At 45.7% G+C, this 16,460-nt stretch overlaps 1 protein-coding gene across 3 annotated transcripts in view; it reads right to left on the minus strand.

Moving 5' to 3' along the window:
- tulp4a (TUB like protein 4a) overlaps positions 1-16,460 on the minus strand; it is a 469,011-nt gene that overhangs the window by 93,874 nt on the left and 358,677 nt on the right. For all 3 annotated transcript variants that reach the window (XR_013499659.1, XM_078229991.1, XM_078229993.1), the window contains exons 9-11: positions 9,695-9,839; positions 7,208-7,352; positions 2,778-2,871 (exon numbers count right to left, since the gene is read on the minus strand). Coding sequence is in view for 2 of the 3 variants with exons in the window: in XM_078229991.1 (XP_078086117.1) it covers positions 2,778-2,871; positions 7,208-7,352; positions 9,695-9,839 (384 nt within the window). In the remaining variant the exon portion in view is untranslated. The remainder of the gene's footprint in view (positions 1-2,777; positions 2,872-7,207; positions 7,353-9,694; positions 9,840-16,460) is intronic.

A 16,460-nucleotide genomic window follows, 5' to 3' on the forward strand; every position in this document is an offset into this window, starting at 1 on the left:
CAGGATCTGCTCAGATGAGGAGGATCGCAACAGACACCTCAAGATGCCCTCATAAGAACAGGATATTGCACTTGACTCATCGATCGACAGTTTCGATGCGCCACAGCGAAAAACCGCACCGACCTCCTCAGAGGACAAACACGGGACACGGTGGACAGAGTACCCTTCATTGTCCAGTACTTCCCCGGAGTGGAGAAGCTACGACATCTTCTCCGGAGCCTTCAGCATGTCATCGATGAAGACGAACATCTCGCCAAGGCCATCCCCACACCCCTCCTTCTTGCCTTCAAACAACCGCACAACCTCAAATAGACCATTGTCCGCAGCCTTCAGGAAAACAGTGACCACGACACCACACAACCCTGCCACAGCAACCTCTGCAAGACGTGCCGGATCATCGACACGAATGCTTTCATCTCACGTGGGAACACCATCCACCAGGTACACGGTACATACTCTTGCGACTGGGCCAATGTTGTCTACCTGATATGCTGCAGGAAAAGATGTCCCGAGGCATGGTACACTGGGGAGACCATGCAGACGCTACAACAATGGATGAATGAACACAGCTCGACAATCACCAGGCAAGAGTGTTCTCTTCCTGTTGGGGAACACTTCAGCAGTCACGGGCATTCAGCCTCTGATCTTCGGGTAAGCGTTCTCCAAGGTGGCCTTCACGACAACGCAGAATCACTGAGCAGAAACTGATAGCCAAGTTCCGCACACATGAGGATGGCCTCAACCGGAATCTTGGGTTCATGTCACACTATCTGTAACCCCCACGGCTTGCCTGGGCTTGCAAAATCTCACTAACTGTCCTGGCTGGAGACAATACACATCTCTTTAACCTGTGCTTAACCCTCTCTCCACTCACATTGTCTGTACCTTTAAGACTTGATTACCTGTAAAGACTCGCATTCAAACCATTATTTTGTAAATTGAGTTTGTGTCTTTATGTGCCCTGTTTGTGAACAGAACTCCCACTCACCTGATGAAGGAGCAGCGCTCTGAAAGCTTGTGGCTTGTGCTACCAAGTAAACCTGTGGGACTTTAACCTGGTGTTGTGAGACTTCTTACTGTCCTTAATTAGCTGAGGCATAGAATATAGGAGCAGGGGGATTATGATGAGATGTATAAAATGCTTGTTAGGCAGCTAGAGTAGTGTAAGCAGTTCTGGTTCGCCATGCTACAGGAAGGATGTGATTGCACTAGAAAGGGCGCAGAGGAGATTCACCAGGATGTTGCTGGGCTTATAGTGTTCCAGCTACGACTAAGAGATGCTGGATTGGTTGTTTTCCTTACAACAGGAAAATTTTAAGTCACCTAATCAGGCTGTACAAAATTATGAGGGAGATAGATAGGGAAGATAGCAAGAAACCTTTTCCCTTAGTAGAGGTCAATAACCTATGGTCAATAACCATAGGTTTGAGGTAAGAAACAGGAGATTTAGAAGGAATTTGAGGAAAGATTTTTTCACCCAGAGTGGTGGGAATTTGGAACTCTGCCTGAAAGGGTGGTAAAGGCAGGAATCCTCAGAACATTTAAGAAGCATTTAGATGAGAACTTGAAAAGCCATAGCATACAGGGTTACGGACCAAGTGCAGGAAAATGGGATTAGAATAATATGTGTTTGATGACTGGCATTAACACGATGGGCCAAAGGACCTCTTTCTGTACTGTTAAACTCTATGACTATATGTGATCCACCCCTCACTGAAGACCCTTTTATCTCATGGTGAAACGGTGGAAAGGGGTCATATATGAACAGGTGTCCCTTGTAGCCAAGTAGCCTGTTGTAAGTTTTGGAGGCTTGAAGAAGGGTTAGAATTGCTGACTGCTGCAGGATAAAAGCATCATGGATGTTGCAACAATAACAGGTTTTCACTTAGATGAGTTTCTTGCTATGGGTCACACACCAACTGTGTAGCCCTTATTGCTTCCTTGGGGAACGTCAGAACCATGTACAATTATGTGCCTTTTCATCCCGGATTTCCCTCCTTTGTAGTTAGGGTTAGGGGGGAGGAGAGGTGGGGTGTAGACGCCCACGGCCTCTCCCGGATATTTCTGCAAATTATGGCATGTTGTTAATGTATCAATCTGCTGCTGGAAAGCAATCAATTGCAAACTATGAAAGGATAGCTGTATATTTAAAGAACTGGGAAGGCTGTCCTTACTGATTTGAAGATCCAAGATTTTGTAAAGGGGGTGCCCTAACTTAGTCATAATCTCCTTGGTGAAGCAAAGCCACCTGAGGCTCCTGTCTCATCCCAATTTAAGATTGATGCTCCTGGATGGGCTTTCTAAAGACTGCCCTTTTTCTCGCTCTTCCCATAGATTTCTCTTTCGACCTCTGCACATGTTGCAGAGCAAGTGGCACTGCAACTCTGCCTATATACTTATGCAAGGCAATGTATTCGTGCATTATGTCAGCCCATTGATGTCTATAATGTCACAATCTTGCTCATGTGACCTCTGCAGACACTTGCACGGTATGTATCTGCACGCTCCATTCCAGTCACAACCTCGCCAGAAGGAAGTGACCAGTGGCACTTTAACTCTGTAGGTATGTCTGCATAGTGTTGTTACAAGCACATTATGAGAATTAATTTACTAGCCATTAGGTCTTATTGTGTTTTATGAGCCATGTAATTTAGAGTAATGTCATTAATTCCATTAAGCTATTTGTTCATAAATGCTGGCCTATGCCCACATCCATGAAAGAATTAATAAAAATTCCAAACCTGCTCCTATGCAGCCTGTTAATTTTGAATTCCTACCTGCACCCAGATTACTTGGTAGAAATGAAGCCAGTCCCACAATCTTGAATTTTGTCCCCCAGATGTTAGATGTGACCTGAGCAAGATAGTTGTGCTGAAAAAAAACAAGTACATTTTCTTTCAAAATGCCACTTTATTGTATTGTGAGCTGGTTATCAAGCAGATGCAGGAAAAGGTACTAATTTGAACTTGATATTAAGGTACACGGTTGGGACAAGGTCAGAGTTTTAGCTAATTCATGCTTGCAACTTATGTGGAATAATTAACACTCATGCTGGATTTAAAGAGAATAATGTTCACTCTCCAACACAAACAGCCATCATCTTAACATACATTCCGAAACACAAAATTAGACAAATCTCCAATATGTTGAACTAGTGTTGAACTTGCAGGGGCCCTGGCAGACATATTAAAAATGTCAGTATTCACGGGGGAGGTGCCGGATGATTGGAGGGTGGCTCATGTTGTTCCGTTGTTTAAAAAAGGTTCCAAAAGAAATCTGGGAAATTATAGGTCAGTAAGTTTGACGTCAGTGGTGGGCAAGTTATTGGAAGGTGTGATAAGGGATAGGATCTACAAATATTTGGATAGACAGGGACTTATTAGGGAGAGTCAACATGGCTTTGTGCGTGGCAGGTCGTGTTTGACCAATCTATTAGAGTTTTTCGAGGAGGTTACCAGGGGCAGTTTTTGTGCAGTGTGTGCGGGAGGGTTTCCTGACACAATATGTGGATGGGCCGACTAGAGGTGAGGCCACATTGGATTTGGTACTGGGAAATGAACCGGGCCAAGTGTTAGATTTGGTTGTGGGAGAGCAATTTGGAGATAGTGACCACAATTCGGTGTCTTTTGTAATTGCAATGGAGAGGGATAGGGCCGTACGGCAGGGCAAGGTTTACAATTGGGGGAGGGGTAATTATGATGCGATTAGGCAAGAATTAGGGGGCATAAGTTGGGAACAGAAACTGTCAGAGAAAGGAACTAATGAAAAGTGGAACTTTTTCAAGGAACAAATACTGGATGTCCTTGATAGGTATGTTCCTGTCAGGCAGGGAGGAAATGGCCGAGTGAGGGAACCATGGTTCACAAAAGAGGTGGAATGTCTTGTGAAAAGGAAGAGGGAAGCTTATGTAGGGATGAGGAAACAAGGTTCAGATGGCTCGATTGAGGGTTACAAGTTAGCAAGGAATGAGCTGAAAAAGGGGCTTAGGAGAGCTAGGAGGGGACATGAGAAGTCCTTGGCGGGTCGGATCAAGGAAAACCCCAAGGCTTTGTACTCTTATGTGAGGAATAAAAGAATGACCAGGGTGAGGTTAGGGCCGGTCAAGGACAGTAGTGGGAACTTGTGTATGGAGTCAGTAGAGATAGGCGAGGTGATGAATGAATACTTTTCTTCAGTGTTCACCAAGGAGAGGGGCCATGTTTTTGAGGAAGAGAAGGTGTTACAGGCTAATAGGCTGGAGGAAATAGATGTTCGGAGGGAGGATGTATTGGCAGTTTTGAATAAACTGAAGGTCGATAAGTCCCCTGGGCCTGATGAAATGTATCCTAGGATTCTGTGGGAGGCAAGGGATGAGATTGCAGAGCCTTTGGCGTTGATCTTTGGGTCCTCGCTGTCCACGGGGATGGTGCCAGAGGACTGGAGAATGGCGAATGTTGTTCCTCTGTTTAAGAAAGGGAATAGAAATGACCCTGGTAATTATAGACCGGTTAGTCTTACTTCGGTGGTTGGTAAATTGATGGAAAGGGTCCTTAGGGATGGGATTTACGACCATTTAGAAAGATGCGGATTAATCCGAGATAGTCAGCACGGATTCGTGAAGGGCAAGTCGTGCCTCACAAATTTGATAGAATTTTTTGAGGAGGTAACTAAGTGTGTTGATGAAGGTAGGGCAGTTGATGTCATATACATGGATTTTAGTAAGGCGTTTGATAAGGTCCCCCATGGTCGGCTTATGATGAAAGTGAGGAGGTGTGGGATAGAGGGAAAGTTGGCCGATTGGATAGGTAACTGGCTGTCTGACCGAAGACAGAGGGTGGTGGTCGATGGAAAATTTTCGGATTGGAGGCAGGTTGCTAGCGGTGTGCCGCAGGGATCAGTGCTTGGTCCTCTGCTCTTTGTGATTTTTATTAATGACTTAGAGGAGGGGGCTGAAGGGTGGATCAGTAAATTTGCTGATGACACCAAGATTGGTGGAGTAGTGGATGAGGTGGAGGGCTGTTGTAGGCTGCAAAGAGACATAGATAGGATGCAAAGCTGGGCTGAAAAATGGCAAATGGAGTTTAACCCTGATAAATGCGAGGTGATTCATTTTGGTAGGACTAATTTAAATGTGGATTACAGGGTCAAAGGTAGGGTTCTGAAGACTGTGGAGGAACAGAGAGATCTTGGGGTCCATATCCACAGATCTCTAAAGGTTGCCAGTCAAGTGGATAGAGCTGTGAAGAAGGCCTATAGTGTGTTAGCTTTTATTAACAGGGGGTTGGAGTTTAAGAGCCGTGGGGTTATGCTGCAACTGTACAGGACCTTGGTGAGACCACATTTGGAATATTGTGTGCAGTTCTGGTCACCTCACTATAAGAAGGATGTGGAAGCGCTGGAAAGAGTGCAGAGGAGATTTACCAGGATGCTGCCTGGTTTGGAGGGTAGGTCATATGAGGAAAGGTTGGGGGAGCTAGGGCTGTTCTCTCTGGAGCGGAGGAGGCTGAGGGGAGACTCAATAGAGGTGTATAAAATGATGAAGGGGATAGATAGAGTGAACGTTCAAAGACTATTTCCTCGGGTGGATGGAGCTATTACAAGGGGGCATAACTATAGGGTTCGTGGTGGGAGATACAGGACGGATATCAGAGGTAGGTTCTTTACGCAGAGACTGGTTGGGGTGTGGAATGGACTGCCTGCAGTGATAGTGGAGTCAGACACTTTAGAAACATTTAAGCGGTTATTGGATAGGCACATGGAGCACACCAGGATGATAGGGAGTGGGATAGCTTGATCTTGGTTTCAGATAAAGCTCGGCACAACATCGTGGGCCGAAGGGCCTGTTCTGTGCTGTACTGTTCTATGTTCTATGTTCTAAAGTGGATGAAGGAAAGGCGATGGATGTTGTCTGCCTGGATTTCAGCAAGGCCTTTGACAAGGTCCTCATGGGAGGTTAGTTAGGGAGGTTCAGTCACTGGGTATACATGGGGAGGTAGTAAATTAGATTAGACACTGGCTCAATGGAAGAAGCCAGAGAGTGGTTGTGGAGGATTGCTTCTCTGAGTGGAGGCCTGTGACTAGTGGTGTGCTGCAGGGATCTGTGTTGGGTCCATTGTTGTTTGTCATCGAGATCAATGATCTGGATGATAATGTGGTAAATTGGATCAGCAAATTTGCTGATGATACAAAGATTGGAGGTGTAGTGGACAGTGAGGAAGGTTTTCAAAGCTTGCAGAGGGATTTGGACCAACTAGGAAAATGGGCTGAAAAGTGGCAAATGGAATTTAACGCAGACAAGTGTGAGATATTGCACTTTGGAAGGACAAACCAAAATAGAACGTACAGGGTAAATGGTAGGACTCTGAAGAGTGCAGTTGAACAGAGGGATCTGGGAATACAGGTACAGAATTCCCTAAAAGTGACGTCACAGGTGGATAGGGTCGTAAAGAGTGCCTTTGGTACATTGGCCTTTTATAAATCGGAGTATCGAGTATAAAAGTTGGAGTGTTATGGTAAGGTTATATAAGGCATTGGTGAGGTCGAATTTAGAGTATTGTGTACAGTTTTGGTCACCTAGTTACAGGAAGGATGTAAATAAGGTTGAAAGAGTGCAGAGAAGGTTCACAAGGATGTTGCTGGGACTTGAGAAGCTGAGTTACAGTGAGAGATTGAATAAGTTGGGACTTTATTCCCTGAAGCGTAGAAGAATGAGGGGAGGTTTGATAGAGGTGTATAAGATTTTGATGGGCACAGATAGAGTGAATGCAAGCAGGCTTTTTCCACTGAGGCTAGGGGAGAAAAAAACCAGAGGGCATGGGTTAAGGGTAAAAGGAGAAAAGTTTAAAGGGAATATTAGGGGGGGCTTCTTCACGCAGAGAGTGGTGGGAGTGTGGAATGAGCTGCCTAAGAAAAACTTGGATGGGTTCATGGATGAGAGGGGTGTGGAGGGATATGGTCCAAGTGCAGGTCAGTGGGACTAGGCAAAAAATGGTTCGGCACAGACAAGGGCCAAAAGGCCTGTTTCTGAGCTGTAATTTTCTATGGTTCTATGTAGATATGTTAAATGCAATTTGTTTTGTAAACCCATAATTATTTCTGTTTTTCTGAATAATGACATGATTATTTGCAAAAAATATGAATTTAAATGTCAATTTGAACTAATTATTTAATTTTAGAAAAGTAACAAGAACTACAGTAAAGAATCAAACAAACGCATCTGGCATCATACCTGTGTGATATCTTCTAAAGGAAATTCTTTGCGAGTTAAACTTGGGGAACCAATAGAAGGTTTTCTAATTGGTAATCGTGGAGACTTTGATATCTCCTGGCTAGCCCTTGAGAGTTTGGGTGATTTTCTAGCATCGAGATTGATTCTGGTGAGAAATGCACATGAATTAGCATGATGCTTGGGCAATTATGACAATTCACTCAAGTTCCTCAAGTCCCTCACTAATTAGGGCTAATTTTAGCAGACTTGTGCTCTTCTGGTTGAAATGAAATAATTTAGAATCACACTTGGGACATGGTTCAATAGTCAAATACTAAACAGGACAAAGGTCTTTCAAGTTATTGGGGGGTATATAAAATGTTTTCCGAAGCATTAGGTGCTTTTTAATTTAGTTTTATTCTGTAATCAATCTTCTGAAAAGTGGCACTGAATTTCACTAGACTTAAGGGCACAATCTGCTGTGATAAAATAAGGATGGATATTCAACTGGAGCCAAGAGTGCATAGTATTTCAAATTCTGGAGTCCCCTCCTACTTGTCATTCACATGCTGCCCCTTGGTGTGAGTTCCTACATGTACCTTGCTATGCCTAGCCCTACTGCATTAAAACCACTATCAATCCTTCCATAATCGAGATTTGTCACCCTACTTGTCTGACATCCATCATTTCACAAGTAGAAATTTTCTCCAACTAAATACTTCGAAGGCACTGTTTTTGAACACCACCGAAATCTCTGTTCCCTAGCTACTGAATCCACACTTTCATAGCCACTGTCTAAGGCTGATCTAGGCTGTTAGCAATCTTGACATTCCATTTGATCGGGATAAGCTGGCAAACACATATTCTTGCCAACCACATCCACCTCCATAATTGTCATCTGTCACCACTCGACTCAGATTATGCTGCAGAAACCATAATACTCCATTACCTTGTACCTTCCAAGCTGATTCAAAATACTGATCCCCACACCCTCACATTAAATTTCACACATCTATTACCCCATCTGCTTGTTGACATACATTGGCTGACAATGCTTTGATGTTAAAATTTACATCCTTGAATTTCAAATCCTTTTATGGCCTTGTCTTTCCCTGTATCTGTAATCTCCTCTAGTCCTGAAAGCCTTCATTCTCTCTATTTCTGGTCCTGTACGCCCTCCCAATTTTGATCATTCCATGATGCTGCAGTTCTGAAATTTCCTCCCTCCCTCTCTTTATCATCACCGACCCTACTCCTCTTTTAAGGAACTCCTAACAACTGATCTCTGACCAACACTTCAGTTACTTATCCTATTATCTTCTTATTTGGTTAAGTGTTAAATTTTACGAATGCCTCTGTTAAGTGCCTAGTAACTAACATATAAAGAACAAAGAACAATACAGCACAGGAACAGGCCCTTCAGCCCTCCAAGCCCGTGCCGCTCCCTGGTCCCAACTAGACCATTCTTTTGTATCCCTCCATTCCCACTCCGTTCATGTGGCTATCTAGATAAGTCTTAAATGTTCCCAGTGTGTCTGCCTCCACCACCTTGTCCGGCAGCGCATTCCAGGCCCCCACCACCCTCTGTGTAAAATACCTCCTTCTGATATCTGTGTTAAACCTCCCCCCCCTCACCTTGAACCTATGACCCCTCGTGAACGTCACCACCGACCTGGGAAAAAGCTTCCCACCGTTCACCCTATCTATGCCTTTCATAATTTTATACACCTCTATTAGGTCACCCCTCATCCTCCGTCTTTCCAGTGAGAACAACGCCAGTTTACCCAATCTCTCCTCATAACTAAGCCCTTCCACACCAGACAACATCCTGGTAAACCTCCTCTGCACTCTCTCTAAAGCCTCCACGTCCTTCTGGTTGTGTGGCGACCAGAACAATATACATATACAAGTACTATATATTTTTGAATAGTTGAAATAGGCCATAATTTTTTCATGGGATAGGGGCGTCACTGGCTGCCCAGCATTTATTGCTCATCCCTAATTGCCCTTGAGGGAACATTCATGAATCTACCAATTGCTATGGATCTGGGGTCACATGTAAGGTCACCTAGTAACGACAGCAGATTTCTTTCCCTAAAGAACATTAGTGGACCTGATGGGTTTTTACAAAAATCAACAATGGTTTCATGGTCAGCATTAAATTCTAGACTTTTATTCAATTCGAATTTCATCGTTTGTTGTGGTGGGATTTGAAACTGAATCCCCGGAGTTTTACCCTGGGTCTCCGGAATACTAGTCCAGTGACTATCCCACTATAACACTGCCACCCATTTAAATCATGATCTGATTGAATGACAGAACAGGTTCAAAGGGCTGAATAGCCTACCCTCGCTCCAATTCCTTATGTTCTTAAACTTCATATTTACCAGCAACAATGATAACAATAAAGCAAGACCAAGACTAATGGGAAAATGTTTTTTTAAAAAACTGTTTCATTTTAAAAGAACCCAAGTTATCAAATTTGTTAGTCCTGAGTAGTTTGTGTACCTGGGTAGTTTGGGGGATTTGCTAGCTCGAGAGATCTTTGGAGATTTCTTGCCAATCCAGTCATCACTTAGTTCTATATCACTGGAGTCAGAACAGTTACAACTATCAATCACTGCTGACATCAAGTTGTTTCCATAGATTTCATCTAGTAAAAGCATACAAGAAAAAAAAATTAACATCTGGCCCAAAAGCACATCCTATATACTTTTAAAAGGCATGCTATTATAAAAGTCATGAATGTTTTGTATTGCATGAATAATAGAGTTCAAGTTTTCAAATATAATTTGAGAAAATGTCTCAATTAAAAGAGTTAGAAATATAATTTAGAGATACATATAATGGTACAATAAATGCTTGGTTGCACCATTTTGAGAAAAGTCCAATTAAAAACTGAGCATTTGCCCCCCCAATTTACGAGTACAGGACCTTTTCACATGAAGGAAAATAAAACATGGTCACGGTTCCAGATGTGGCCAGCTATCACGTCACATGCATTTCAAAAGCCATGTTTCTTCATCTGGCTACTATTGGTGACAGGAGAAAAAGCACACAACCTTCTGCTGGGGCTGCAACAAAAATTGACGTTTGTCACTTCTGTTGTATTAGCATAACATTCTGTCTTAATTATGATTGGACAAGAGAAATAGAAGCCAAAACCAAAAACAGATTGAATGCAAAGAACAGTAGAAATTACTGTTGTCAAATGAACTTAAAGCATTTCTGAAAGACAATTCAACGGTTGTAAAACAAACAAAGACATTTTTTTTTACAGATGTTTTTTAAATGTGTTAACCGCTAATATCATCGAAGGTAGCTTGGACTAAAGTTACAGTCATGTAGTGACGTGCAAAAGACTTATTTTATCTGCATTGTTTGGGGTAAAAAAACATTGCCTGGAGAGTGCATCAAATGGAAAATCAGACTGTAGATGTATTTTTAAAAAATCGCACATGGTTTTCTTAATTATAATGACTGTAAGGATCCCCCCATCCTGCTCTCTGCCCTATTGGCAATTCATGCTCAGAAAGTATAACTAAAAATCTACACATATTCAAACTGCCATATTGGGTATTGTTAATTTTAGAAAAATCAAGTAGTTACAATAAATAGTGAGATAATAAGTAAATTATGATACTACCTTGAATTAATAGGCTAGATCTTCTGGCCTCTGGATGGTCATACATTGGAGGTATTCTGTCTCCAAAGTCCCAACACAAGGATCCCATGGGAATTGATAGAAAAGTTACAACTTCCCCTGCTTCTGGAACCCTCAGATGAAGTCTCCAACTCAAGGTACCAAGGAAAAGTTGGACTGAAAAAAACAGGTCCAACTCCTGGGTAACTATACAACTGAACACCACCATCCTCCCTGCAACCCACTAGCCCAACAACCCCTAACTCCCATTTCTGACCCACTAACACTCCAAGTCTCCCTCCCCGACCTTCCGACCCGCTGACTCTCCAACAACCCTGACTCTCCCATGACCCTCACCCACCCCCGACTCGCCCCAACCCTCCGAGCGGCATCAACCTGATAATTATGCTAAACCCCTCATTGAAATATCATTAGTGGGCTGGATGGCCCATTTGGCAGTGCAGCTGACGAACCAGCAAAGGCTGGTACCTCTCTCTCAGTATCTCTCTCTGAACAAAATCCTTGGTATTTGACCACTTCAGCTTCTTCAGAAGGAAACATTTGCCTGCATACAATTAACATCCAGTACACACAAACAGCTGTTACAGCTCAGACATGCAGCCACAATGGTCCCTCATTGAGAAAGTCCCCTTGGAGTCTCCAAGAAACCCAGGAAAAAGGCCACAGCGCATTTTGCTAACATCCACTGTTCTGCCCACAAGCTCCTTATGTGTCAGGGAGGGATTGTGAGGAGTGAAGCGTTTCATAACAAGGGGCGGTTGGCAACTCTCTGAAGGCTATATGGTTGTACTGTTAACTGCCGTCACTGAAAGGGGCAGGGAGTTTGGGGGGGTGGGGGTACAGTCTACTGCCAACTAAATGTAATGTGTCGGGTCATACTGTGGTTGCCCAGTTCTTTGGAGTCTGTCAACCTGCCTGGAAGAAGGTGGCATGATGCTCATTCAGGAGGTTCCACCAAGCCTCCTTCCTCCCTGTGAGACCAAAATGCTGCTTCTCTCATCCATGCTAGCCCTGATCTTCCTTTCAACTGTTCCTCATCATTGATTAATCAGCTATCTCTCAGAGGTTACACATAATCAGATGTTAGAGGAAGAGGCAATGACAATGAAGGTCATGAAGCTCATGGGCATGGGGCCACCGAGTGACATCCACTTTCACCCTATCATGATGCACTCCATAAGTGTTGAGGTGAAGGAAAGGAAGATGCAGACATGAGGCCATGTTGCAAGATGAGGGAACATGGGGCTGTGTCAGTGACAGTGCAAGCTATCTGGTGTGAGCGGCAGCTCCTGTAAAGCAGCACTGTGTGGGGGAAATGCTGAGGGTTGGTCAGTCCTCAACTGTTGGATCACAATGGGATTAGGGAGGATGTTAAAGTGAAAGGATGGATGGATTACATTGCTGACTGTGCCTCTAGCTCTTTTCCACATCCTCAGTTCGAAGATGATTTTGGTTTGGAGCCAGGCCAGCTTGCATTATAACTGCTGACTGGCACTGAGGCACACAGGAGGTAGCGAGAGCACTGGAGCCAGCCCAGGCATGACCAAGCACCACAGGAGCTGGCCCCAGAACATCAGAGGGCTGCCACAGAGGCTCAAGTGCCAGACGCCCATCAGGCTGAGGTGCGGATAAGAAGACAGCGATACTATAGGCCACTTGTCATAGAATCCCTACAGTGCAGTAGGAAGCCATTCAGCCCATCGAGTCTGCACCGACAACAATTCCACGGGGACCTGTGTGGGATCTCTCAATCTTTCTCGCACAGGTGCATCCGTGAGTTCACAAATGCCCTGTATGTCAGGGCATCAGACTACATCACCTTCTACCTGGATCAGGATGCCTGGGTTGCAGGACTCAGTACCATCGCTAGTAACACTCCAACACTCCAAGTCTCCCTCCCCGACCTTCCGACCGCTGACTCTCCAACAACCCTGACTCTCTCCCCTGACCCATGACCCTCACCCACCCCCGACTCGCCCCAACCCTCCGAGCGGCATCAACCTGATAATTATGCTAAACCCCTCATTGAAATATCATTAGTGGGCTGGATGGCCCATTTGGCAGTGCAGCTGACGAACCAGCAAAGGCTGGTACCTCTCTCTCAGTATCTCTCTCTGAACAAAATCCTTGGTATTTGACCACTTCAGCTTCTTCAGAAGGAAACATTTGCCTGCATACAATTAACATCCAGTACACACAAACAGCTGCTACAGCTCAGACATGCAGCCACAATGGTCCCTCATTGAGAAAGTCCCCTTGGAGTCTCCAAGAAACCCAGGAAAAAGGCCACAGCGCATTTTGCTAACATCCACTGTTCTGCCCACAAGCTCCTTATGTGTCAGGGAGGGATTGTGAGGAGTGAAGCGTTTCATAACAAGGGGCGGTTGGCAACTCTCTGAAGGCTATATGGTTGTACTGTTAACTGCCGTCACTGATGGCAAGTCCAGGGGGCAATCGATGGCAACAACGTCACCCTTAAAGCAGCGTATCAACAGGGAGTGCCCTTCATCAACAGAAAGGGATTTCACTCCCCGAATATACAGCTGGTGTTCAACCACCAGCTCAACATCATGCATATCTGTGCACGGTTTCCTGGGCGCATTCATCCTAGCAAACAAGCCTTCAAGGGTAACCCTCAGTTGAGGGGTTGGCTAGAGGGGGACAAGGGTTACCCGCTAAGGTCATGGCTAATGCTGCCTGTGTAGAGGCTGGAGACCGAGATGGAGACCCACTACAATGAGGCTCACTCTGCCACCAGGAGCATCATCAAGCGGTGCATAGTCCTTCTAAAGACGCGATTCTGCTGGTTGGACTGCTCTGGCAGGATTCTTCACTGTAAGAAGTCTCACAACACCAGGTTAAAGTCCAACAGGTTTATTTGGTAGCAAAAGCCACTAGCTTTTGGAGCGCTGCCCCTAAGGGGCGTTGGACTGTGTTTACCCCAGTCCAACGCCGGCATCTCCATATCAGGATTCTTCAATACAGCCCCCAGAGGTTTGCAAAGATCAGTCGCTTGCTGTGTGCTCCACAATCTTGCCCAGTAGCAAGGCAACATGTTGGAGGAGGAAGATGAAAAGGCGGTCTCATCAGACGAGGAAGAGGAGGACAGTTTTGAAGAAAAGCATGAAGAGGACCCGGAGAATGCTGGACAGGCGGTGGCAGCCAGGTGCTATAGGTCCAGACGACCAGGGTGACCTTCATAGCCTCCAGATTTTCCAGCTGTCAGGCAAAGATGGGAAAATCTGATGCCCGAGCAGGAGACAGAAGTCCCCTGCAGCCCATGCCCCCATTACCTTGTGATTTCTAGCACCCGCACCTCAAAGTGGGTGTGGACCTACAGCTTGGTCCATCGAGGCAGCACTGACCACAATCCCACCCAGGCCCTACTCCCATAACCTCATGCATTTACCCCAGCCAGTCCCCCTGACACTAATGGGAAATTTAGCATTGCCAAACCACCTGACCTGCACATCTTTGGACTGTGGGAGGAAACCGAAGCACCTGGAGGAAATCCACGCAAACATGGGGAGAATGTGCAAACTCCACACAGACAGTGATCCAAGCCGGGAATCAAACCCGGGTCCCTGACACTGTGAGGCTGTGCTAACCACTGTGCTACCCCCATGGGCACTGGAACAAGCCTGTTAGGGGAGGTAATGGGGGATGGTGGTGGTTTGGAGGGAGATGCTGGTAGCTGGGGTGATTGAAGGTTGCAAAGGTTTCTCTTTAGATGACAGAGGTTATGGACAGGGCCTGATGCCAGGGGAAGACAGGTGGGTACTCACCCTTGAAGCAGGTCATTCATCATCTTCTTGCACTGAAGTGAGGTCCTCTTGGTAAGGCTGTTGCAAGTCATTGGCTGAGCCACTGCATCCCAGGCATCTGCCACCACATTGGCATGAGGTCTCCTGCCAACCCTTGGGAACACGGTGCCCCTCCTCACGACAACATCCTGCCGTTGTCCGCATCAAGGAAGCGAGATGCAGCTCTTTTTGTTTCCATGTTGATTGATGAAGTGAGAGTGGAGGTTGCAGGGAGCATTTATGTACTGTTCCTGCTTGCAACAGCTAGGAATGATTCTGGACGCCAGCAAATCAGGTGCCGCTGGAGTCAGAGAATCCACATAATTCATGTGGGGGTCAGTTTGGTCTATTTGAGAAGGCTGAATCATATCTGTCCAGCTCTGTCAGTGAGAACATGAAACACGGGGAATATTGTGAACGTGAAGCTGGGAAAGCTGATCTGCTGAGATCTAGGGGCGGCATTGTGTAGGTGCCCAATGACCCAGTGTACTAGGAGATCTCCTGCCATCTCCAACACCCCCCCCCCCCCCCCCCCGCCAATCGTACCCCCCTCCCTCGCACCCCTGCAGAGCACCCGTTCTCTCCACCCTGTCATAGCTCTATACCTACTCAGGCCCCATCCCCTCAGCACTTCCCCGTGACAGGTATGGTGCCTGGTGGGCACCATGGACACTGCCCTGCCCTGCCGTTGACCATCCAGGGGCTTCAATGGCCGCTGATGCCCCCAGCGAGGCCATCATGTCTGGCCCCACTGGTAGAAACCAGCTGTGATTCTTGCAGGTAAGGTAAATGAGACTGAACGAGAGCATCCAGGACTCGTTAATGACATGCTAAACATGTCAGGGCGCAAAGCCGATTTCGCCTGCAATACAGGTACTTTCAGTAAGGCAAGAAACAAGGTGTGTTACTAATTTTTCGTCTCCCACCCAATCTTATCACTTTGCCTCGCCGAAAGCTGGATGGGATGAGGTCATAAGATCACACCCCAGGTGTGGTGGTGCGCGGCTCCGGTGATTCCTTTCCCGCTGGCCATAATAGCAGGCTCCTGTGCCAGATTCTTTTTTGGTAGCCTCATTAATTATGCATAGGCACGACGCCTCTGAATTTTCTGGACAGCAGGTATCCAATTGGTCCTCCGTTGTCAGCAGGTGAGTTCGAAGGTTCCAGCGCAATATGCAAAGACTAGTCCAGCACGCTCTCCAGCTTCTCTGCCTTCACCAGACTGTGCAGGATGTCCGGAACCAGAATCATAGAATCTCTACACTGCAGAAATGTCATTTGGCCCAACAAGTCTGCACCGACAAATTTGATTGAGTTTGTTGAAGGGGTAACCAAGAAAGTCGATGAGGGCAGTGCAGTTGATGTTGTCTACATGGACTTTAGCAAGGCCTTTGACAAGGTACCACATGGTAGGTTGTTGCATAAGGTTAAATCTCATGGGATCCAGGGTGAGGTAACCAAATGGATACAAAATTGGCTGGATGACAGAAGACAGGTGGTTGTAGAGGGTTATTTTTGTAGAGGCCTGTGACCAGCAGTGTGCCTCAGGGATCGGTACAGGGTCCACTGTTATTTGTCATTTATATTAATGATTTGGATGAGAATTTAGGAGGCATGGTTAGTACGTTTGCAGATGACACCAAGATTGATGGCATGGTGGACAGTGAAGAAGGTTATCGAGGATTGCAGCAAGATCTTGATCAATTGGGCCAGTGGGCTGACGAATGGCAGATGGAGTTTAATTTAGATAAATGCAAGGTGATGCACTGGTCAATCGAACCAGGACAGGACTTACTCAGTTAATGGT

This window comes from Mustelus asterias, chromosome 15, assembly GCF_964213995.1.
Source record: "Mustelus asterias chromosome 15, sMusAst1.hap1.1, whole genome shotgun sequence".
NCBI lineage: Eukaryota > Metazoa > Chordata > Chondrichthyes > Carcharhiniformes > Triakidae > Mustelus > Mustelus asterias.